Here is a 25,833-nt window from a genome sequence, read left to right as displayed (position 1 = left end):
AAAAAGACAACCACTGAAGAAGCCAAAATCAAAGTCAAGTGCCCTTAGTTCAGACAGCAAGCCTGGTCCTGCTGTGAGGAAAAAAACACCAAGGCCTGCCTTTAACACACTTACCAATGACGATCTAAACCCTCCCGAGATCCAGCGCATAGTAGTTGAGCATGTCATCAAAAATGATGCTTTTTCTGCGCAGACCCACTCCAAATGGCTGCGTTCCTTCTCAGGAAAAGTACCTAAGCCCCCAGGTGAAGCTGACTTTGATACTTGGTGTCTTCATGTTGACCTTCTGTTGCAGGATTCTCTCCCAATAGATATCCAGCGAAGGAAAATCTTAGAAAGCCTCTTGCCACCAGCTTCTGATGTAGTTAAACAGCTTGGTTCTACAGCTCCTCCTAGAGACTACGTGAAGCTTCTAGACTCTGCATACGGCTTAGTTGAAGATGGTGATGAAATCTTTGCCCGTTTCCTGAACACCAACCAAGATCCTGGTGAGAAAGCATCCGATTACTTGCAAAGATTGCAAACACTGCTCAGTACTGCGGTGAGGAGAAATGGTGTAAAGCAGTCATCTGCAGATCGTCAGTTGCTGAAACAATTTCAGCGTGGTTGCTGGGATCACTCGTTAATACTTACCCTTCAGCTGGAAGCCAAAGCCAAGACACCACCTGACTTTGCAGAGCTCTTGTTGCTGCTTAGGACTGAGGAAGACAGACGTGCAGCAAAACTGGACAGAATGCAACGACACTTAGGCAGTTCAAAGCACAAAGCTGCGATTCATAAACAATCTGTTGTTGACATGTCTCCTTACAGTGACTCAAGTGTGTTGCAGACCTACATATCAGAAACAGAGGCTTTGAGAAAACAGGTGGCTGATCTCCAGATGCAGCTTAGATCCTCCAAATCTGAAAAAAAGAAGAAACATGAGTCCAAATTGACAGAATACCCAAGCACGGTGACACCTAAAGTGGAGATGCAAGCTCAGCAAGTGACTGCTAAACCACCAAAACCCTGGTTTTGTTTTAGATGTGGTGAAGATGGCCACATAGCTCGGACATGTGAAGGTTCCATCAACAAAGCGCTTGTGGACCAAAAGTACAAAGAGCTCAAAGTGAAACAAGATGAATGGAAAGTGAAAAATGGAGTACCGTTAAACTGGACGGAGTTTCAGTAACGGGACATACTGGGGCCCATTGCAGCAAAGAATGTCCCAATGAACTGAACCAAAAGGAAGCAAAGTGTCAAGCTCACTCATGTCTTCTTTCTCATGAAAGTGAGTTAATCTCTAGCATAATTGGTCCTAAATGCACAGCTGAAATCATCATTGAAGGACAGGTTTGCAACTCTCTTCTTGATTCAGGGTCACAGGTAACCACTGTGTCCAAGTCCTTTTATGACACACATCTGTCATCCTCTCCAATCCTCTCTCTTGATGATCTTATTGAAATTGAAGGAGCTGGGGGGCAGAATGTACCATACTTGGGCTATACTGAAGTTAGCATACATTTTCCAGAGAAAATTGCTGGAAAAGCTGAAACTGTTTCCATCCTTGCACTTGTCATACCTGACTATAAATTCAATGCTGAAGTCCCAGTACTGGTTGGTACCAACACCCTTGACACATTGTTTAAATCTTGTGTTGCAAACGACAACAGTTATGCTGCTCCCAAGGACAAATTCCAACATGCACCCCTTTTGAAAATTTTGTTGTGCAGATACATCCTGGGACAAAGTGATGGTAAAGTGGGCCAAGTCAAACTACAGGGTCAGAAATGCATCACCATTCCAGCGGGTCAAAAGATGGTCCTGGATGGGTATGCTAGGAATGTGTCAACGGTTGCTGATGCTCCAATTGTAGTAGAGCCATCCACTCACTCCAACCTCACCAGTGGTCTGCTTTTGTGCAGCTACGTCCTGACCAGTCCCAGACGGACCTCATTTAAAGTACCCATTATCCTGCAGAATGAAACGAAACACGAAATCACACTTCCAGCTAACTGTTGTTTAGCTGAACTCTATGCTCCATCAGCTCTGTCCTCATTAAGGAACACCTCAATTAAAGAGGAGAAGCCGAGTGTTGTGTCTTCCACTACTAAAGTCGGCTGCAATGCAGTATGTTCTACAAATCCTGAAAATAAGATGACGTTTGACTTCACAGACTCATCTCTCTCTGAAGAGTGGAAAACTAGAATTACAAGAAAGCTCAACTCCATTCCTGAAGTATTTGCAATGGGTGACCTTGATTATGGGCACACTTCAGCTGTCAAGCACAGAATTCGGCTTTCAGATCCAACTCCTTTTAAACAGAGAGTGAGACCCATCCATCCCTCAGATTATGAAGCTGTCAGGCTTCATCTCCAGGAGCTTAAAGATGCAAACATAATTTGTGAGTCGGAAAGCCCCTTCGCTTCGCCAATAGTCATCGTAAAGAAGAAGAACGGTGCTATCCGCCTGTGCATAGACTACAGAAAACTAAACAATCAGACGATCAAAGATGCCTATGCACTGCCTAACATTGAGGAAACGTTCTCTGCATTGACAGGATCCAAATGGTTTTCTGTCATGGATCTTAAGTCAGGTTACTATCAGGTGGAGGTTGAAGAGGAAGATAAGTATAAAACGGCATTTGTAACACCTATGGGATTCTGGGAATTTAATAGGATGCCGCAGGGAGTGACTAATGCCCCTAGTACATTTCAGCGAGTCATGGAAAAGTGCATGGGCACCTTGCATCTCAAAGAAGTACTTGTCTTCCTCGACGATCTCATAGTTTTCTCAAAAAGCCTGGAGGAACACGAAGAGCGCCTCATGAAAGTCCTGAACCAGCTGAAAGAGTTTGGTCTAAAACTATCTCCAAGCAAATGCCACTTTTTCATGAAATCTGTGAATTATCTGGGACATATTGTATCGGAGAAAGGTGTAGAAACAGACCCTGAGAAAATCTCTGCACTCACCACCTGGCCAAAGCCGACAAATATCAGTGAGCTGAAGTCCTTTTTGGGTTTCACTGGGTATTATAGGAGGTTTGTAAGGGACTACTCCAAAATTGCCAAACCATTAAATGCACTAACAGTCGGCTATTGTCCACCTCGAAGGAATGCAAAGGGTTCTAAGCCTGTCTCCAATTCTGATTTCAAGAAACCTTTTGGTGATAGATGGACGCCTGAGTGTGACACCGCATTCCGGGCACTAATTCAGAAGTTGACCACAGCCCCGGTGTTGGGATTTGCGAATCCAAAACTGCCGTACATCTTGCATACAGATGCTAGTCTCCATGGTCTTGGTGCTGCCTTGTACCAGGAACAAGATGGTCACATGAGGGTGATTTCATTTGCCAGCAGAGGGTTGTCAAACTGTGAAAAACGCTATCCCACCCACAAGTTGGAATTTTTAGCCTTGAAGTGGGCAGTGACGAATAAGTTTTATGACTATCTGTATGGGGCTGAGTTCACGATCATGACTGATAATAACCCCCTCACATATATATTAACATCTGCCAAGCTTGACGCTGCAGGACACCGGTGGCTTGCAGCCCTGTCTACTTTCAATTTCAGCATCCAATACAGGGCTGGAAGGAAAAATCAAGATGCTGATGGTCTCTCCAGGCGTCCACATGATCAAGTAGACACTGATAACAGTTCCCAGGTTGAGGATGACCGCATTAGTCAGTTCATTTCCCGGTTTCTGAATGAGGAAAATAGAGTTTCTTTTCCTAAGGAAGCAGTGGGAGCCGTTTGTCAAAAGCATCAACTCTACAGAAGCACTGTGGAAGACAGAGATGCCAATTTGCCTGTTGCTCTGGAATGTCTTGCCGTTGATGCCAACGCCATCCCAGTTGAATTCTCCCAAGCTGAATTTCTTCCTGGTTCCAGCACCCTTCCTAGGATGTCGCAACATGATTGGGCTGTAGAGCAAGCAAATGATCCTGTCATAAGCAGAGTGACTCACCTCTTGAACACTGGGAAACGTCTTTCTTACCGTGTCAGACAGGAAGAAACCAGAGAAGTCCAACTTATGCTTCGACTGATGCACCAACTTGTAGTTCTTGATGGAGTCCTTTACAGGAAGCGAATGAATAGAGGAGAGCCCTTCTATCAGTTAGTTCTACCACAGAAGTATAAGGCAGTTGTCTTAGAAGCTTTGCATGACTCAGTAGGTCATATGGGAGTGGAGCGGACTTTGGATTTAGTTCGTACACGTTTCTATTGGCCGAGGATGTCATTGGATGTCGAAACCAAGGTCAGTATCTGTGAGAGGTGTATCAGAAGGAAGGCAAAAGCAGAAAAAACATCTCCCCTTGTTAACATCGAGACCAGCCGACCTTTAGAACTAGTCTGCATGGACTACCTTTCTCTTGAGCCAGATGGTAAAGGTACCAAGAACATTTTAGTCATCACTGATCACTTTACCAAGTATGCTGTAGCAATTCCAACCGCTGATCAAAAAGCAAGAACAGTTGCTAAAGCACTTTGGGGTAACTTCTTTATTCATTATGGGATACCAGAACGCCTGCACAGCGATCAGGGCAGAGATTTTGAATCTGCTGTGATCAAAGACCTTTGTCTTTTGCTGGGTATAAAGAAGACTAGGACCACTCCTTACCACCCACGTGGAAATCCCGTGGAGCGGTTTAACCGAACTCTTCTCCAAATGCTCGGAACTCTTCAAGAAGAAGACAAGATAAAATGGCGTGATTTTGTGCAGCCTCTGGTACATGCCTATAATTGTACGAAAAATGACACCACTGGGTTTTCTCCTTATCAGCTAATGTTCGGAAGACAGCCATGCCTTCCCATAGATGTAGCCTTTGGTATCAAGCCTGAAGGGGAAAAGAGAGTAAGTCATGCTGATTATGTCAAAAAGCTTCAAGAGAGCCTGCAAGAAAGCTACAAAATTGCTGTTGAATACAGTAAGAAGACAGCTCTTCGCAACAAGCAACGATATGACCTGAAGGTGAGAGAATCCACTTTACAAGCTGGAGACCGTGTTCTTGTCAAGAATGTTGGCATAAGAGGCAAGCACAAGATAGCTGACCGATGGAGCAAGACCATCTATCAAGTGATCAAGCAAATAGCTGATTCTCCAGTTTATGTCATAAAGCCTCTTACTGCTGAGGGACCTGAAAGAACCCTCCATCGAGATTTACTCCTGCCCTGTGGTTTCTTAACCCCCACCTATTCCAGTGATGAGGACAACAGGATGGAGGGAATGGAAAAAACGACTTGTTCTAGGAAAACGCTAATAGTTCCAGAGGATGACGACGAACAAGCGTATGATAGTGTTGGAGAACCAGATTTCTACTTCCCACAAATAATGCAGGATAAGACATATCCCACCATAACCATTGTCAAGGACGTGCCCTACATAAAAGAGGTGGAAGGAAGTTCCTGTCGGACAACACTGAATCCAAATGCACAACCATTTGAACCTTCTGGAGGTGTGGAAAGTTTTGATGTTGAATTTGAGCAATTGGATGGGAGAAACGCAGAGGAAGAAGTAGCTTTATCTGAAAAGGGAGAAACAAACTTACCAGATGACATCCTGGAAGAGAATGTGGGAAACTCACCTGTCAAGGAACTGGATTCTGAGGCTGTTGATGTCAACGATGATGAGTGTACTGAGGATTTGATCATGGATCGGATGGAACCTGTTGATGGAAAAAGAAATGGAATGAGGAAAGAGGATGATGACAGTGAAATACTAGTTGAGAATGTTGAAAGAAATGGAAATACACCTGTGCAGGAAATACCTGAGCCAGAGTCCAGACGTTCTACCAGAATCAGGGAGCCACCTGATAGGCTAACTTACACATCATTAGGAAACCCCTTAGTGTTAGTTATGCAATCCCTGTTAAGTGGGTTAAACAAAGCCTTCACACAAGCCCTTCAGTCAGATGATTTTCCTGAGGTTAGGATACTGACCCCTGATAGATCAGTGATTTTATAGGTACACTGCATGCAGAGACGCTTGCAGGTTCAGGAGGGGAGGATGTAACCCCTTTGAATTGTACATTCATATTTTCTTATTTTTTTTAGTCCTACAGTAAAATTATTTATAACTATTTTTGTTTTGTGTGCTAAAAAAAAAAAAGAAAAGAAAAAGAAACTGGTATCTTTGGTGCAGTACTTTGATGAACCACTAGAGGATGGTTAACTCCGCGGTATGTTGAGAGTCGATGTATATTGAATTCAGACGAAGAAGCCAGCTGAACATGCACGCACGAGGTTAGCATGAGATTGCACAAACGATTTAATTTCAATATGTTTCTTCGTTTTTATGTGTATATTCTTTTATAAAGGATGTTATTAATCGTTTAGGTTGCTAATTCATCCTGTAACTGAGGAAAAAAAAACACCAGTCAATGCTTTTGATTACTGGTTTGTCTTTTACGAGAACTCTGGTGAGTTTTGCTTATGTATGCATTACTTTGACATTCAAATTGACATTCATCTTTCACTTTATATGTCCTTAAAACCAATCAGAGTTATATATGACGTTTTAGGAATTATTTTTGTATGTTTAAAAGGTCAAATTGGCATAGAGTTAATTTGTGTACAACGTTAGTTTAACTGTTTTGGTTAAATGATTGCATCTATAAGTATGTAAATGCACCAAATGGAAAAAAAGGTGTTGTACAACAGGATATTTTGTATATTTAAGCACTTTTATGTGTTTAAGCATGCTTATGTGCACTTTTGTGTTCACATGTTAGATTAACATTTGTACTCGCAGACATTTTGTGCAGCTGATAGTGAATGTCGGTGTAGAAATTGTTGACATTTAGAAATGTTTAATGTGACTGCATTGTTTTGTGCAGATTGTTTTTTTTTGTATGCGGTCTCTGTTTGAGGATTCACCTTTTGAACGGCGAGCCAGACCCTGATCTACGATTCAAAAGAATCATCTTGATTCAACACGGATCCGAACTGCGAGCTAAGCACATACACACTACCCGGGTAGAAAACACAAAGAGGCCTTTATACACAATGGACATTTGAAACTTTTACACACACATACACACAAGGGATCCAGAAGGACTATTGAGACTTTTTGTTTGGTTTTATTTTATTTTATTCCTTGACTTCACATTCTTGAGTGGAAACCAGAAAAATTGTGATTTCATGCACATTGTGAAGAATTGTTCACTCAAAGTTTTTTAGTCTCTGCAATAAAATTGCCGGCTGTTAATTGTTTAAATTTACATTTGTCTCAAACTTTTTTCATTTAAATCCTCCTAGAGTCGAACCTAGGCCTTATTTAACCTTTCTTGGGTAAATACACTAGACTCTTATTCTGTTTCCCCTGTTACACAGAATTGTGCCGTCTGCAGATCTGATAGGAGTGATTCTGCGTTTTTGGGGTCCATATAGTGATTTTATTGCATTGTAAAAAGCTTGAGAGTTGTTGGTGTAGCATTACCTTGAATTTCATGGGCTTTCCTAATCCACCAGTCATTCTCCATTATGCGAAGCCGTCGTTGCACCTCAGCACGGATCTTACTCCAGTGTGAGCGTTGAGAGGGAGATTGTGGATTGGAGAGGTGGGCAGAGAGGGCTTTACGCTTATCCTCCAGAAGGTTGTGTATTTCAAGAGAGCTGTTGTCAAACCAGTCCTGGTGACGTTTGGAGGTGAAACCAATTGTATCGTAAGCGGTTTGTTGTATAGCTGTGCTAAGGTTAGCCCATGTGCTTTCAGCTGTATTGGGTAGGGGATGAGTGGTAGTGGATGCAGTAATGTCAGGAGATTTTAAAGCTCGAGCGTTGAGCTGTCTTGAGGGTTGTTGCCTGGTGTGTTGAGGTCGGACCTTTAGGTGTATCTCGGATCTGATCAGCCGATGGTCTGTCCAGCACTCCGCCCTACGCATTGCTCGGGTGATGGAGATTTCATGTAGATCTTGTTGCTGGGTTATAATGTAGTCCAGTAGGGGTCAGTGTTTTGATCTGGGGTGCATCCATGATGCTTTGTATTTGTTTTTCATTTGGAAAGTTGTATTGGTTATGACCAGTTTATGCTCAGAGCAGAGGGAGAGGAGTCACAGGCCATTCTTGTTCATGTTGCCTAAACCATGTTTCCCGATTACCCCAGGCCAGAGCATGTTGCTGGTGCCTACTCTGGCATTGAAATCTCCCAAAAGTATAAGTTTATCAATGTGAGGAACTTTGTGAAGAGCTCTGTCAAGAGACTCGTAAAAGCCGTCTTTGATGCTTTCTTCAGCAACCAGAGTTGGTGCATAAGTGCTTATCAAGGTTGCATAGCAACCTTTCGCAAGGAGAATGCGCCAAGCCATCAGCCGCTCACTGATTCCCACAGGAGACTCTGGGATATTCTGTAGCAGTCTGCTTTTAATGGCAAAACCTACTCCATGTAGACAGCAGGCATCTTCTGGAAGGCCCTTCCAAAAGAAGGTGTATCCTTGTCTGACTTCTCCTGCAAGTCGGGTCTCACTCAAAGTAATGGGATGCCTTGACGACAGCGGTGGGCCGCCCAGGAGTGTAGGGAACAGGCAATGTTTGGGTTACCTTTTCTAGACCCTCCCCCCAATTGGGGGTGAGCAGTGCGGACCCCTGAAGAGGGCTGCTCAGTCACACAAGAAGCTACCGAAGGTGGACGCTGTTCCAACCCATCCACACAACGACCATCACGCTTGTGCCGCCTCTGTGCAGGGTTCATGCTAAAGACCTCCATCACATTTACCCTATCGCCGAAGGACTTGTATGGTGAAGTGATAGCATACGCCGAGAGTGCATTAATGTGAAGAGAGAGGTGCGCAAACCCTATCTACATAACTTCACTCCAGAATCCAATATCCAGTGGCAGGAGATGAACTCTAGACAACCAGGTGGACGGTGGAGTTGCAGGGGGCTGCCAGGTCTCTGTCTGTTGATCCTGCCTCTCGTGTGTCCCCAATGCGGCCTTGTCTTGAGGAGACGAAATGCTCACGGAGCAGTGGAGGCAGCAGTTTTAGTTGATGGCGGACTGTATTCGCCATGTCGAGGAGTATCATTGGCATAAATGGAGTTTTTGCAACGGATCTAGTGATGCCACTCAACTAGTCCCTCCATACCTGATAAACCTCCGCTGTTGGTCCATGACTACTTATTCGTCTGGGGACCACCGCATGGAGCCCCAAGCTTATGTCGTAGCTTACCTTCATATCTGAAGGAATGTCCATTATCCGCCACCAATGGACGTGATTGGTAGCAGTCAGCTCTGCCCCAACCCACACACACACACACACACACACACATCAACATGAAACATTAGCATATTGCTCACCCACTTGTTGGTCATTTCTGGTTTAGTCTCAGACGTCACGCCCATGGACCGTTGACTAAATGTCTGATGCATATGGGACACAAAAGTGGAAACACTTCAGGAGTGTCGCAGTCGTCATCGGATTGGTTGAATTATACAGGATTTCCGGGAGATGTGTGTTGCGTTCTTTAAAGGGATAGTTCACTTTCAAATAACATTTTGGTATGTTTTAGCTTACCTCAAGGGCACCCAAGATGTAGGTGTCTTCGTTTCCGCAGTAGTTTCCATTTTGATACTTTTAGGTCAAACCATTCTTGTCTGTGAGTCATATAATCAGTCCCTCCAGAAAAACGCGATTATGCGATCACCTGATTTAATGCATAATCAGCAAAAGGCCCCATATTTATGCAGGGGTTGAATTTTTTCAAATACGCCGCTCTTTCGCAGCATAAATTGCAGATTTCAGCAAGCAAAATATGCGGGGCTAGCATGATTTTATAATCCCTGTATTTTCGTTGCAAAAAACTCACATATATCTTAGCAGAAAGTTCACACAAGTAAAGCACCATTATTTTCTCTCTATTGCTATGGGAACCTTATGAAGTGACGTAATTATGTGACGTGAACACACAACCAGGGTGAAGCTTGAAGCGCGCAAATCATTCTTATTTGCCAACAAAAATAAGTGCAAAAGACCGCGCGAAGCAGTTTCCCAATTTGTTACATGACAGTGGGGTCAAATTATGTTGCGAGAACTTGCGAAAACTTCGGTTTGATGAAATAGCGAAAAAAAGGTGATTCCCCCAACACCCTGTTCTCACTAGGCTACTAGCAATGTTAGAGTCTACGCAGTTATAGTTTTCATTTTCACAGTGTACTGTTGTAGTTTCATTCAGAAGTTGGTGCAACTTTACAGTTGTAAGATTGCACTTTTTGGTTACAGAACAGTACCAAAAACTTACAGTTGTAAGTATATTATTAATGGCAAATAATTTAAGTTGCAGTAAGAGATTGCAACTTAAATATTCTGTGATTTAGTATGCTTGCTTATCATAGGAAGTAATAAGAAATTACTCTTTACACTAAGGTAGTAGCTTAGTGAGAAAAAGGTGTTGGGGGAATCACCTTTTTTCTCTTTTTCATAAAACCGCAGTTTTTGCAAGTTCACGCAATTTCATCGCATAAAATTGTTAAAATATCCTGCATATTCCATTGCATTTTTTAAGAAAACGTGCCGCAAAATCAAGGATTTTTGCCTGCAACAATCACAAAAAAAAAAATCCACGTTTTTCTGGAGGGACTGTATAATGCAGGTCTATGGTCACCACCTCAAAGAGCATGCACTGAGAAGTCCAAATTAAATAATTCCCCATCGTAAGTACACATTGTGGTTTGTGTGAGAAAAGGAACAGTATTTATATTGTTTATATCTCTTACACACCACGTCCAAGTGATCTGAGGGCGCAAGTGCTTCCTGGTGTGTGATGTGTGCACGTGTGAAAATGCTAATTCCTTCTTTGCCACTAGGTGCCACTTTAGCAGTGGTAAAAATAATAACGCAATAATAACGTACATACACAAAGCACCACTTTGCTCACAAATGCTGCTTTATCAGCCATTACAGGCATAATGAAATGAAATAAGACCAATCTGACCAATCACCTCAGATAAGCGTCATGCAAAGGAGGGGTTTGAAATACCAAAATATTAACCTTTCATTACCCATATTACGGGCACTTTAATTGTTAACTTGAACATCTACTTGAGCAAAGCTACTGTATGTTTCCATTGTAGCTTTATAATTGTTTAAAGTGTTCCATGGCAAATGTCCCATAGTGGGTGAAAACTTAAACTTAAAAAATTTTTTACCTTTGGGGATCTAAGACAAGTTGGAGGTAATCTTAATTATTTTAAATAAGGAAAGAAAATATGAATAAAAATTGTTATGTTAAGATTGTCTTGTGAATGTGATTAGTGATGTTTTATGTGCAGTTGACATTATGACTGTAATTCGATTGATTGAGTGTTTGATGATGTCTTCAGGCACGAGTACATCAGTGGATACTACAGAGTCTCGGTGTACTTCTTGTCTAAGGTCCTGTCTGACATCCTGACTCTGCGCACCATCCCGTCCATCATCTTCAGCTGTGTCGTGTACTGGATGATCGGTCAGACTCACATTGCCATTGTTCATGTTTGTCTGGTAAGGAACATGCAGTCTCATGTGTTTGTGTTTCCTGTGCAGGTCTGAAGGCAACGGCCGAGGCGTTCTTCATCTTTCTCTTCTCCATCGTTCTGGTGTCTTACACAGCCACCTCCATGACTCTAGCCATCTCCGCTGATCAGACGGTGGTGGGCATCGCTACCATCGTCATTAACATGATATTTGTGTTCATGATGGTAAAGAAACACACACACACACACACACACACACACACACACACACACACACACACACAACAGCACTATTTTACGAGGCTGTGAGTGTAACATGGTTAAGGGTTATCATTAGTATATGCAATAATGAATGTAATTATACAAATTATAAATATAAATGTGTAAAATCTATAATATGTATGCAGAAAATGTATATATATATATATATATATATATATATATATATATATATATTCTCTTTTTCGGACCATTCTCTGTAAACCTTTGAGATGGTTGCGGGTGAAAACCCCAGTAGATCAGCAGTTTTTTTAAATACTCAGACTAGCCCATCTGGCACCAACAACCATAACACTTTCAAAGTCACTTAAATCCCCTTTTATCCCCATTCTGATGCTCGGTCTAAACTTTAGCAAGTCATCTTCACCACATTTAGTTGCTGCCATGTGATTGGCTAATAAGCAATTTGTGTTACCAAGCAATTGCACCAAATAAAGTGTATGGTGAGTGTTTCACCTTTAAGTCAGTCACGTTTGACATTACATGGATACTGACGTTAGAATCACCTCTGAGCAGTACACAAGAAACAGCCAATAAGTATTGGCGAGTGGAATTTGCATGCCACCTCCTATTGAGAATGAGGAGTTGTCGTCATAGCACAAAGCCCCTCCCTCGATATCACAGTCTGCGCCATGTTGGCAGGATACCGGCAGCGAAACAGGATTGTTTAAATGTGTTGTTAACTCGGTAGTAGAGGAGGTTCTCGCAATTCTGCACTGTTTTACCATGCCTGGAAGTTACTGCTGCATTAAAAACTGCTCCAGTACCTCACACGATACATATGGAAAACACAGGAACAATGGAATACAGTTTTTTTTAGGTCACACCAAGCGCAAAACAGCAGTATTTGGAGAAGCTCTCAAGCATCCAAAATATCGACCCATACGAGCTCCCTGCAGCGGCACAGAGACCTGGACCATTACCTCCATGCACACATATGGACATTGGGAATTATCATGTTTTTGGTTTAAGTTACTAGGCTACACAATGCAGGAGTTTAAAAGCCACAAGTCTTTGGAAAGTTACGAGGCTTTCTGCTGTGACTGGGTCCATCTACAGCAGGTGATGAAAACAGTGTTGTACTGGCCAAAGTAAGTTTATTCACATGCGTTTTAGTGTATTGTAATTACATTGCATTTAGAATGCACTTCTTGACCAAAATGACAAAGTAATTAACTGCGACTGTTTCGTAAACACTAGATTGTAACGAGATGTTCAATGTACTGTATACGAACGTTTCCAACATGTTTTGATGTTGGCTAAAGCTGTGTATGTTTAGTTATGATTTCATTTTAACCCGATGACACATACTGTAACAGGTTTGTGTGTTGGGGGCTGCAAAGTGGACAAACCAGTTCTGGGTTAGCTAGGGTAGTTAAATGTGTGATTGCAAGATGTAAATGTCCTGGTTAGATTAAAGCCATTAACAGCGTGAATGCAAGGTGACTTACATCGTAAACATTATAATTCCCAATGTCCATATGTGTGCAAATCAACCCAAATCGGCACGTGACTCCTCACTCTCAATACATATGAACATGTAAGTTGGTGGAGTGCATCCACTCTCTCTGCTCGCGCGCGGAATATAATGTGCAGAGCGCGAATCTCTTTGCTCGTGCGCGGAATATAATGTGCAGAGCGCGAATCTCTTTGCTCGTGCGCGGAATATAATGTGCAGAGCGCGAATCTCTTTGCTCGTGCGCGGAATATAATGTGCAGAGCGCGAATCTCTTTGCTCGTGTGTGGAATATAATGTGCAGAGCGCGAATCTCTTTGCTCGTGCGCGGAATATAATGTGCAGAGCGCGAATCTCTTTGCTCGTGCGCGGAATATAATGTGCGGAGCACGAATCTCTCTGCTCGCGCGCTGGAACTCGGCGCACGCTCTCAGATACACGATGCTCTTGTAAGAATTTTTTCTGGGCTCGCTCAGGTTTCTCGGTACTCTTCTCTTCAATTTCTTTCTCTTTGCTCTTGGCATAAACGCTGTCAAAACGGCAACAACCAATCAGAAATAGGCTTCAACTACTGACCAATGAAAACGCGACATAGTACATGGAATCTTATTGGTTGATATTGAACCGCATATGGAACATTACATTTACATTTATTCATTTAGCAGACGCTTTTATCCAAAGCGACTTACAAATGAGGACAGTGGAAGCAATCAAAAACAACAAAAAGTGCAATGAAATATAAGTGCTATAACAAGTCTCAGTTAGGTTAACACAGTAAACGAAGCATGGGCTTTTAACTAATATAATAAATAAAAAGAAAACAGATATAATAAAAAAAAGAATAGAGCAAGCTGTGTTCAATTTCTTTACACACACACACACACATACACACACACACACACACACACACACACACACATATATATATATATATATATATATATATATATATATATATATATATATATGTATATATATATATGTATATATACACACATATATATGTACATACATATATACATACACATACATACATAAATACACACACAATTGCATAATAAATGAAAAGAAAATAGAATACAAAAATATTAGAAAAGTAGTTAGATTTTTTTTAAAGAATAGAATTAGAATAGTGAGTTTTCACTTGCAGAATGTAAGCTTCTAGAGGGCACATAAATCTGAAGTAAGAAATTTAGGTAAATGGGTGCAGAGCCAGTGGTAGTGTTGTAGGCAAACATCAATGCCTTGAATTTTATGCAAGCAGCTACTGGAACCCAGTGCAAATTGATAAACAGAGGCTGTTACGTGAATTCTTTTTGGCTCATTAAAAATGAATCTTGCTGCCGCGTTCTGGATTAATTGTAAAGGTTTGATAGAACTGGCTGGAAGACCTGCAGAGATAGCATTGCAATAGTCCAGCCTGGACAGAGCAAGAGCTTGAGCAAGGAGTTGTGCAGCATGTTATGAAAGACAGGGCTTGATTTTCTTGATGTTGAATAAAGCAAATTTTTTAGGATCGGACAGTTTTATGTGATCTGAGAAAGTCAGCTGATCATCAATCATAACATGGAATAAATTCACTGACGTTCAATCAAGATGAGCCGAGATGGATCAGAGGACCAGACCTCACAGTCCACCTTTGCCCAGTATCCTGTTAGCCAATGTCCAATCGCTTGAGAACAAGATGGATGATCTCAGAGCCAGGATAAGATTCCATCATGACATAAGCCTAGTGGCCTAGTGGTTAGAGAGTTTGACTCCTAACCCAAGGGTTGTGGGTTTGAATCTCGGGCCAGCAATAACATGGCTTAGGTGCCCTTGAGCATCGAACCCCCAACTGCTCCCCGGGCGCCGCAGCATAAATGGCTGCCTACTGCACTGGGTGTGTGTTCACAGTGTGGGTGTGTGTCTGTTCACTGCTGTGTGTGTGCACTTTGGATGGGTTAAATGCAGACCACGAATTCTGAGTATGGGCCACCGTACTTGGCTGAATGTCACATCACTTTCAACATAATCAGAAACATGGCTGACCCCCTCGGGACCGGAAGAAGCTGTAATACTGTCTGATAGCTTCTCTTTTTCAGATGGACAGGACTATGGAGGCAAGCAAAACCAGAAGTGGAGGGGTCTGTTTCATGGTCAACAACAAATGGTGTGACCCCAGGAACATCACCACTTTGACGCGTTCCCGTTCAACTCATCTGGAGCATCTAATGATCATGTGCTGCCCGTTCTATTTGCCTCGTGAGTTTACAGCGGTCATCGCCATGGCTGTTTACATTCTGGGCGCTGTTCTTGCGGCGACTGGCTGAGCTGCGTGTGTGCCTCAATTGTATATGTTGGTTTCTGTCTTGTTTTAAATCGTTCTTAATTCGTTCTTATCAACATTTAAGAAAATGATAAGTCTGTGGAAGTTGGTGCTCCTTATGTTACTGCTGCCAGTTATCAACTGGGGAAAATGCGACCGTCTTGGTGAATGGCGGAGTTTCGGTGGAGAGCGTGCTAGTATTGGCCAGGGAGTTCCTGATGGGTCTGCGTTTTAATGCTAGCTTTGTCGACCCTGCCTGGGATATTCCCGAAGAAATTCTCCAGTCTTCTGCAAACACTCAGGAATTGAAAAGGAAAACTAGGAGGAAACACGGGAAGCGTGGTGGAGTTTGACGCAGACTAAAGAGAGCTCAAAGATTCATCCCGCTGCCTGGAATACTTCTAAGCAATGTACGCTCGCTTCGCTATAAACTTGATGAACTAAAAGCCAATGTGAGTTTTATGCACGAATTTAAAAAACAGTCACATGATGGTATTCACCGAAACTTGGCTGGATGATTCAGTTGACAATAGTACTTTAAAGATTGAAGGTTTTGGAACACCTATTCGACTTGATAGAGACAAACATTCAACAGGCAAAAGTCGAGGAGGAGGTGTGTGTGTTTATATTAAGGAAAGCTTGTGTAAAAAAGCAATTGTGCATTTTAAGATTTGTAATTCAGATATCGAACTCATTGCAATATTTGTACGTGCTTTTTACCTCCCTCGTGAGTTCCCTCAGCTGTTTTTTATTGTGGTATATACTCACCCACGCGCCAACTTTGATGTGGCTTTTGAGATGGTTAAAAACACCCTAGAGAAACTTGATCATTTATCCCCAGATGCTCCCAAATTTGTTTTAGAGGATCTTAACAATTGTATTATGGACAAACATCTAAAAGGCTATCATCAATATGTTACCTGCGCTACTCGCGGTGATAAAGTCTTGGATAGATGTTACGGTCCCATCCTGGGAGCGTATCAATCTCTGTCTTTACCTCCTCTTGGTTCAGCTGGTCACAATATGATTTTACTGACTTCTGGATATATTCCCATTGTAAAGCAAGTTAAGAAAGAAACACGACTTGAAAGAATGGACACCTTCTAATATTGAAGTTTTGAAGGGGTGTTTAGATTGCACCGATTGGAATATGTTTTTGAATACATCTTCTGATTTGAACGATCAGGTGGTTACCATTTCTAAATATGTAACCTTCTGTGTTGATTCTGTTATACCTACGAAAAAGATCACTCTGTATCCTAATAATAAACCCTGGATCACAAAGGAGTTAAAATGCATATTGAACGAGAAGAAGAGAATAGTTTTTGTGGGGACCAATGAGGAGAAAAAACAGATAAATAGGGAAGTAAAAAGAGCAATTAAAATCGCTAAAAATAATTATAAAAATAAGATTGAGGATGTGTTCATGCAAGGTAATCTCAAAGCTGCCTGGAAAGGAATTAAGAGTATGGCTGCAGTGAGTACATCAGTACCAAAGATCCACATTCCAAGTGGAAACATTGACAATGATTTAATTTTATCTAATGAGTTTAATGACTTTTTTTCTCGATGAGATACATCCTCGGTCATTGATGAGATTACCATTTTTAAAAAGACCTTGAGTACTTCTAATAATTTTAAAATTAATTTATCTAATATATCAAGACAGCTGAAGGCCACTCCGCTTAACAAGGCCCCAGGTCCAGATGGGATATGTAGTAGAACACTGAAATACTGCGCTGACCAGCTCAGTGAAGTTCTCCAGTTACTTTTTCAGTCATCATTAGATCAAGGGTTGGTACCTGATTTGTGGAAAAGTTCAATTATTGTACCGATACCTAAAAAAACTAAACCAAATTCCTTGAAAGATTACCGTCCAAATCGCCTTGACCTCCTTAGTTATGGAGATTTTTAAAAAAGAGATCAAGAGGTATATAATGACAGTTGCTGGACCACTTTTAGATCCGCTGCAGTTTGCACATCGCGCTGGAAGAGGCGTAGATGATGCAAAACTGTTCTTGATAAATACTCTTAGTCGTCATCTGGAAAACAGCGGAGCTTTTGCGCGGCTTTTAATGCTAGCTTCCGCAGTCTGATGGCAAAAATGGAGAAGCTCAGAAGGATTTTCTACCTTCATGCTATCAGACCACTAAACATGGACATTAAACACACTGCACTTTAGTGTAGGGAAGTGTAGGGTTGCCCAATAACTCTATGCAACTCATCTTCACTGCACATTCTCTCTCTCTCTCTCTCTCTCTCTCTCTCTCTCTCTCTCTCTCTCTCTCTCTCTCGCTCGCTCGCTCTCTCTCTCTCTCTCTATATAAATATATATATATAGGTATGCATTTATGTATAGCTAACTGTGTGTTTATGTATGTATGTGTAGATATATACAGTATATCTATATAAATAATTATGTAATTATCAAAGTATAAGAATAAAGGGCAGTATTATGTATTGTTTTAAATGTGTCATCCAATCTGTTTTCATAGTTTGAGTGTATAAACATGGTGCCGTAAAAAGTGTTACCTTCAATATTTAGTGTTGTTTCTCCATGTGTTCAGATCTTCTCGGGGCTGCTGGTGAATCTCCCCAGTGTTGCTGACTGGTTGAACTGGTTGAAGTATCTCAGTATTCCTCGCTATGGTCTTGTTGTGAGTTTTAAAGTGTCCATGTTCTCCTGGATTGTTTGATTTGCATGAAATGTATAACGTTTTATATTTATATAGAAGTAGTCTACGTAAATGTGTGTGGCAGTTAAGACAGTAGGTAAAAGCTGAGAAACATTTGTGTAGGTGTAGTATATTTTTTGTTATTAGTAATTAATTTAAGGTTTATTGTTTTAGTGAACGGTAATGTGTAGTTGTGGATGATGTTGATGATGAATGTTTTTGCAGGCTGTGGAAATCAATGAGTTCACTGGCCTCACCCTGTGTGACATGAAGAACACAAGTGGCCTAGAAATACAAGTGTGAGTATGAAGCTGCATATGAGTAACATTTGTTACTTGAAATACATACTGCAGAAATAAAGTGTGTTTGAGAAATGGAAATACAAGAGACGTTTGTTACTTGAAAAGAACTATGTGACTGTAAAAAGAAGGCCACATTTGATGCATTTCGGCTTTACTTAAGTATATTTAATAATAATAATAATACATTTTATGTGTAATGCACTTTTCTTAAACCCAAAGCACTACAGTAATAAAGCAATTAATAAAATAAAACAAAACACCAAAAGCAATACAACACTTCATTATAGAAAGACAGTCTTGAATAAATTTGCCTCAATCAACTTTTTAAATCACCCAACGTTGGTGCATTTCTGACGTGCAGAGGAAGTACATTCCATAGCTTAGGGGCTTTATATGAAAAGGCTCTTTCCCCCATGGTCTTTAGCTTACATGATGGCTGGTGAAGTGAAAGAGAGTTAGTAGAGCGAAGAGAGCGTATATAATATAAGGACTGATGAGATCACAAAGATTCTCAGGTGCAGTCCCATGAAGTGCCTTGTATGTTAAAATTAGAATTTCTCGCATTTACGGGAAGCCAGTGTAATTGTGAAAGAACCGGTGTAATGTGTTCACGAGGAGAAGGACAAGTGAGCACACGAGCAGCAGAATTTTGTATAAACTGAAGCTTGCTCAACGATTTAGGCATTACAATAATCTAACCTAATTGTTATGAAGGCATGTATATGCCTTTCAGTGTCTGCAAAAGAGAGAATGTGTTTTAGACACAATTTTAGAGATGTGTTTTATGTGTGCTTGAAATTATAATTGTGGATTAAAAATGACACCAAGATTTCGCACCTGTGAAGTGGGGATTACGATACAAGAATCAACAATCAAACTGATCTGCTCGGCCTTACGAATCGCTGCTACTGTACCAATCTGCATCAGTTCAGTTTTGGAGCCATTCAGCTTTAGGAAGTTGTTATGCATCCAGATACTGATCTCTGCTAAACAACCACGCAAAGCTATTAATGAGCAATGGACATCAGGGCTAGTGGTGATGTAAATCTGCGTATCATCCGCATAGCAGTGATACCCAAGACCATGTTTTCTAATGATCTGCCCAAGTGGAAGCATATAAATGTTAAATAATATTGGACCCAATACTGAACCCTGAGGAACTCCCTGTCGAACAGGCACGGTATCTGATTTGTAGTTACCCAAGCCAACAAACTTGGCACTATTCGTTAAATAAGACCGAAACCAATTGAGGACAGCTCCAGAAAGACCCAACCAATTTTCCAGCCTGTCAAGCAGAAGATAGTGACATATAGTGTCAAAAGCAGCACTGAGGTCTAACAAGACCAAAATACTGCATGCCGATTATTTAACTGAACAGCCACAACACGCTCAAGAACTTTAGCCAAGAATGGGAGGTTAGAAAACGGCCTGTAATTGGATAAATCAGATAAATCACAACCAGTCTTCTTACGGACATATTTTAGCTATTTTTAGTTCTGGAAGAACAATTCCAGAAGTCAATGACAAGTTCACAATTGAAGTCATAAAAGGACAGATTGATGCAAGGCAGTTCATGATGACCAAGCAGGGAACCGGATCTAAAATACTGGTTGTAGAGTTCATGGACTTCACTGTACTTATAATAAAATCATCTCTGACCATTTCAAAGTTTGAAAAGGTAGTAGTTGGGAAGTTTGAAGGCTGGATATTAACTAACTCAAGAGGAGTGATGGTATTTAAAGTGCTATATATACCCTCAACCTTACCAGTGAAATAATGAAGAAACGTAAACTGGTCAACAGAGGAAACTTAAACAGCGATTTAGAATTTGTTGCAGCGTTACCAATGATGCTTGAATAGTAGCTCTTACGTGCAGTATTCAAAGCAGAATGGTAAGCAGACTGTTGTTCAGTGTAAAGAAGCCTGTGCACCGTCAGGCCAGAAAAGGCCTTTTTTCAGGCCTTTGCAAGTCTGTATGTAGATATGTAAAGAGACAAATGCACAGACATTTTTTAGAAACAAGTAAAATTAACATGAAAGCAGAGAAAATAGGAATGAAACAGATAAGAAAATCTGAGCGAGAACTCTTGAAGTGAGTCAATGCTACTAAAATGAGTGAGGCAATGAAACTCCCCTGAGCGGCTAATCAAGGCCTTCATGAAGAGCAGAAACAACAGCTGCATAGGAAGGCCAGGAGTGTGTTAAAAAGGTTGATGTGAAGTGCATGAGTTCCCAAGGCTGTAGTATGAAAAATATATGGCAAGAAATCAAATGTGTCCAAGAATCAAAGGATTCCACATGCATTTTTGTTGTGGGAGAAAAGCATTGCTGTAGAGCCTTTTCTGAAGTGCAGCATGAATGAAGCATCAGAGAGAAACAAGATGGTGTTAGTGAAGAAGCAAGACTGAAAGAAAGAAGAGGAAATTAGAGAGATGTAACGTGCTGTGTGTTGCGGGTTGAGTCGCAGGTCTTTACACTCGTAGTTCTTCCCACAAGAAGGGCTGCCACTCCAGCCACAATGTCTTCTGAAATAATGCTTCTCTCATGCATTAGCTCCTCGAATTATATTCCCACAGCTACGAGCCCTCTTTCGTTATCAGCTACATCACTCACTTTAGAAGCCAAAACAGGCTCATTCCACTACAGTTCACCATGCTCGACTACTTTTCATCGCAAACCTACTAACATGTTTACCTTTCCATTCAGCAATTTTGGAGTATATACACACACACAAGTATTGATCACGTTCTCATCATTTCTCATTGCAGCTGCACGAAAGGTGAGGACTTTCTGAGTGAACAGGGCATCCATTACTCAACCTGGGATTTGTGGCAGAATCATTTGGCTCTGGGAATCATGACCCTCATCTTCCTCATCATCGCTTATCTCAAACTGCGCTTCATCAAGAAATTCACCTGAACACAAGCTAATGTTCTTCCAAATCTCAAAGTCATATCAAACAACACATACAGAGTCCTGGCATGAAACTCTAGATGGCGCAGTCCGATAGGTCTAACTCAATCTGACCTAATGACATCATTATCACATGGTACAGCTGATTGGTTCTCTCCTATATCTGTAGCCCATTAGCTCACTGCTCAACATTCAATAAATGACTAGTGCTTGCCGTAGCAATTGCAGCTTCAGAAACCCTCCACCTTCCCCAGCTCCACCTGTATAGATCTGCTAGGGGTTGATTAATGTATTAATGTACAGAATTCCTGTAGTTTATTCCAGCCTGAAGAGACCAGAGATAAGCTGACATCCAATTAATAAGAGAATAATGAAGTAGTTTCTGTGTTCATCCCCATGAATGAAATGTTTTATTGGTTTGTTTTATTTGATTTTTGAATGTGTTACTTAGCTGAACATGGACTAATCTAGATGTTGCAATGAGCTTAAAGGAGCATTGCGTAGGTTCTTAAATGTCTAACTAACCGTTAGAGGAACTGCAGCCAGTCTCATGCTCTTTCTCAGTGCGCACGCTCGTACGAACACGACCACATCAACCAGGGTTGCTGCAGCAACCACTGACGCCGGTCGCTCTCTCTTTTTGCCAAACTAGGTTTTTATTTTATTTTTTTTACTCACGAGGAGTGTCCGTTGGTGTCTGAATTGTGCTGCCGGAGGCTGATCGCTTCTTTCCATCCACAGAGTCCATCTGAAAACACTATTACCGCTGCTTACTATAATGGCTGGCGTGCCGTACGGTTGTAAGCCCGAATAGACGAGAACGTGCATGACGTCACATTTTGTGAATTTTCGCGCCAATTCGGGCCCGACTCCTCCACACACAATTGAGCCTACAGGCTGATAGAGGCAACCGTGCTGGACAGTCGAGGTGTCATTCTTTTTTTACATAATGGTTGGCTCATACATGTACAAATAAAAACTCTATCTTAAAGATTTTTTTAAAGTAAAAACCTCCACATAGCTCCTTTAAATGACACTTCATTATGAATATATGACTGATCAAATTGAATGCCTTGGTGCTTGATTTTAGTGTTCTGGGTTTTTTTTTTTTTTTTTTTTTTGCGATTGACTGTACCTCCAAAAAAAAAAAAAAAAAAAAAAAAAGGTTTACAAAAGGTTGTTTAAAAAAACTAGAATTTTGGATAAAACATGATGTGAGCTTAATGGGAACAGGGGTGTGCTTGTTTATACCCATTAAGCACAGCCAGACTTTTTGCATTTAATAATGTATATCTGAATCAAAATGTTTTTGTCATTTACAATAAAATGAAATATAAACCAATCATAGTCTCATCTTTTATTCCCTTTAAGAGCCAGTTGCGCTCGTGCCATGATGGATTTGCTATTTACACGACAGAACCGGTTCTTCCTGAATGAATATCATTATGTTTGGTTGCATTAATGATTCTTGATTATCTGCTTCAGGACTGAATTGTTAAAAGTTCTGATTTGTATCTCTAACACACGGCAATTTATCCAAACATTCTGTAGGAGGTGAAATAACTTATGCAAGTAAATAAATGCAGAGTGTTGGGATTATTTGTATTTTAATTTCTTATTCAAATTTAGTGAGTTATTCATAAGTATATATATATATATATATATATATATATATATATATATATATATATATATATATATATATATATATATATATATATATATATATATATTTATATAGCTATAACTACAATATTTCGCATGAAGTTTACAAATATATTCTTAAGAACATCCACATTTTCTCCTGTATTTGACTGGTTTGTAAAGAGTTGGTACTAAATTTTGAGGTTACCAAAAGTTGCATCATACATACTCACGACTGATCAATGTTTACAACACTTATTGGTGTCACTTCAACTTAACTTTTGAAAACTTTACCTTTAAAAAATTTAGAAAAGTTATGTAAGTTTGTGTATTGTTTTAAAATTGCACAAAAATACAAAATCTATATAAAATTATGTATTTTCCTAAACATGTTTCAATCTAAAACTGTATTTTAATGAAAGTCATAACTCTAAACAAGTTGTGCTCCAAATTTGAGGTAGCTATAACAAATCAATTTACAGTATTAGGATTTTGTTCGTGAACCATACAATTCCATTCCTTTCGTACTTTGAATGTGAACTGTACCAGTGAATTTCAAATTCATAAATCTAAAGTTGTGCTAAAAATTTGTTGGTGATATTGCAAAAAAGTTTCCACTAGATGAAATTTGCTTCACAGTCTGGCTTTTAACATCTGAATGTTTTGGCCAAAACTCACAGGACTGGTGTCTTTACATTCAGAGCAGCATGCAGGGTACACAATGCCTTGTTGAATTTTGACAAAGTGTCATTTCAAAGCTTGGTATTTGTCTTTGGCACCTTGCCCTGAAGATACTCAAAACGTTTCGTGGCAGTGCCACCTTGTGGACAGAATATTGGTGTTTTTGAGAAGCTGACAGAAGACACATTTTGTTTATCTCATCAGATTTGATGTCATGATGCCGAACTGCATCTGAGACTCAAATGTTTGAGCTACAAATTTTGTGTCATTGTCACCTCACACTGACCACACCACATCAATTAAACCACAAACATGGCAGATGTGCACGACCTGTGGATAAGAAGAGAGTTGTTTGAGTTACTAATTATCAACATTTAACCTTGCAAAAATATTTAATGTTATGTGTTATATTTCATCTGTGGCAACAGTGTGAAGTTTTAAAAACATCTGTTTGGCCATTAACTTTTAAATGCATCATTTCAGTTTCCTGCTGTTTGCAGATACTGTTCCCCTGCCATGGCTTCTTTGTTTTTTAAAGAGCAATGAAGATGAACAGTAATTTCCAGTTCAGTTTTCATTCTGATCCAGTGTTCACATATCCTCTCGATCATGTTAGAATAGGTCTACTTCCCCCTTCTAGATGAATCAAAATTGAATTGGGATCGAGCTCAGTCAGATTGTTTTATCTCGGATTGACTGAGATGTTTACATGAATGCGTTTCAGTCTGATTAAGTCATCTATCTGATTACTAACAGATGATTTGGCTGCATAAATGTAGCTAGTGTAGAAATCCAACATGCAATGATGCTAAACTACTTTTTTTTAATGTTCTTATCACTTCCCTTTGCAGCTATTCAACAGGTGAGGAATTTGTCTGAACAGGGAATCGTCGATTACTCTACCTGGGGTTTGCAGTAGAATCATTTGCTTTAGGACTCATGACCCTCATCTTCCTCATCATTGCTTACTGTACCTCAAGCTGCGCTCCCAAGAAATTCACTCCTAAACACAAGCTTATGTTCTTCCTCACACACTCCAACAAGATCGACTAAATCCTACAGATATAACACTGTTTACCCCCCCAAACTATCATCGTATGCTGACAGAAATCATAAACATAAATCCAGTCATGCTGCAGACACAAATCATGTGAATCATTGACTGTGCTCAGGTTTACCCTTAAGAAAAAGAAGTTTATTCCAGTGTGCTATCAGTATACTTCTTAAAATAGTAAAGCATGCTTTTACATTACTTTTTATGTACTTCAAAAAATGGGCTTTATGTACTCCTCATCAATATAATTAAAATGTAATTTAATTATACTTGACTTATACTTACAATAATTCTGAATATATTTGATCTATACTCCTAGAATCCGTGTTTTCATTGTTATACAGTAGAGGGCGCTAGTACACATCTTCTGTACAGAATTTTTCCAAAAAACACAAGTGAAGAAGAAAAAGAAAATACACTTACTAGCACATGTAAGAACACGATCATCTGACATGAAACAGCATCAAAACTGTAACATTATGGAATAAAATGTTGACCGATGAAGAGATAATAATTGCAGTCAAGCTTTGGGGCGTTGATCGACTCCATCTACGTTTTGATTATCAATCTAAATCCAATTTATAGTATTTTTTCAGATTTTGGTTCAAAATGTTATTTCTTTTTTTTTTTTATGACACACATTAAAGTGTTGAAAAAATAATGCATGAAGCTAGAATAAAATATTTTAGTTTTCAAGCAGATACATGTTCTTTCCATGGATGTTTTGTATGTTCAGATATTCATATAACTAAATATATACACATTAAAACCTTGTAATTTTTAGGAACAGAAATGTTTAATAAAAACAAATACTCTGATTATTTCTATGTAATTTGAAGGAAATCTGTTTTTCATTTAATTTTCAGTTCCTATGATTCTCATCATTATAAACACACCTGCATTCGATCAGTTAAACCGACTTACAATATTTATTATATTTAAATATCAAAATATTTAAAAAATACAATTATATTTACATTATTTATTTACATTATTTCAGAAATGTTCTTGTTCTTGTTTTATTATAATTGTTATAACCTTTCAGTAGAGCTGAAGTCAAGTCCAGCTTTGTCGAGTCCAAGTCAAGTCCAAGT

At 40.0% G+C, this 25,833-nt stretch overlaps 1 protein-coding gene and 1 long non-coding RNA gene across 3 annotated transcripts in view; one reads left to right on the top strand and one right to left on the bottom strand.

The window, feature by feature from the left end:
* LOC128011957 (broad substrate specificity ATP-binding cassette transporter ABCG2-like) overlaps positions 1-25,833 on the top strand; it is an 80,711-nt gene that overhangs the window by 17,463 nt on the left and 37,415 nt on the right. Inside the window, exons 12-16 of one of the 2 annotated variants that reach the window (XM_052594785.1) lie at positions 11,296-11,420; positions 11,498-11,652; positions 18,038-18,127; positions 18,371-18,444; positions 21,216-21,366. In XM_052594785.1, coding sequence (XP_052450745.1) covers positions 11,296-11,420; positions 11,498-11,652; positions 18,038-18,127; positions 18,371-18,444; positions 21,216-21,366 — 595 coding nt within the window. Of the gene's footprint in view, positions 1-11,295; positions 11,421-11,497; positions 11,653-18,037; positions 18,128-18,370; positions 18,445-21,215; positions 21,367-25,833 lie in introns of those variants that run through there. The other variant, XM_052594784.1, reaches the window with a different exon arrangement.
* Positions 21,216-25,833, bottom strand: part of LOC128011962 (uncharacterized) — an 80,269-nt gene continuing 75,651 nt past the window's right edge. The window contains exon 3 of the long non-coding RNA XR_008182681.1: positions 21,216-21,362. This is a non-coding gene — a long non-coding RNA (uncharacterized LOC128011962). The remainder of the gene's footprint in view (positions 21,363-25,833) is intronic.

Source organism: Carassius gibelio, chromosome B23, assembly GCF_023724105.1.
Source record: "Carassius gibelio isolate Cgi1373 ecotype wild population from Czech Republic chromosome B23, carGib1.2-hapl.c, whole genome shotgun sequence".
NCBI classification, from domain to species: domain Eukaryota; kingdom Metazoa; phylum Chordata; class Actinopteri; order Cypriniformes; family Cyprinidae; genus Carassius; species Carassius gibelio.
This window is presented reverse-complemented; position numbering and strand designations above follow the sequence as displayed.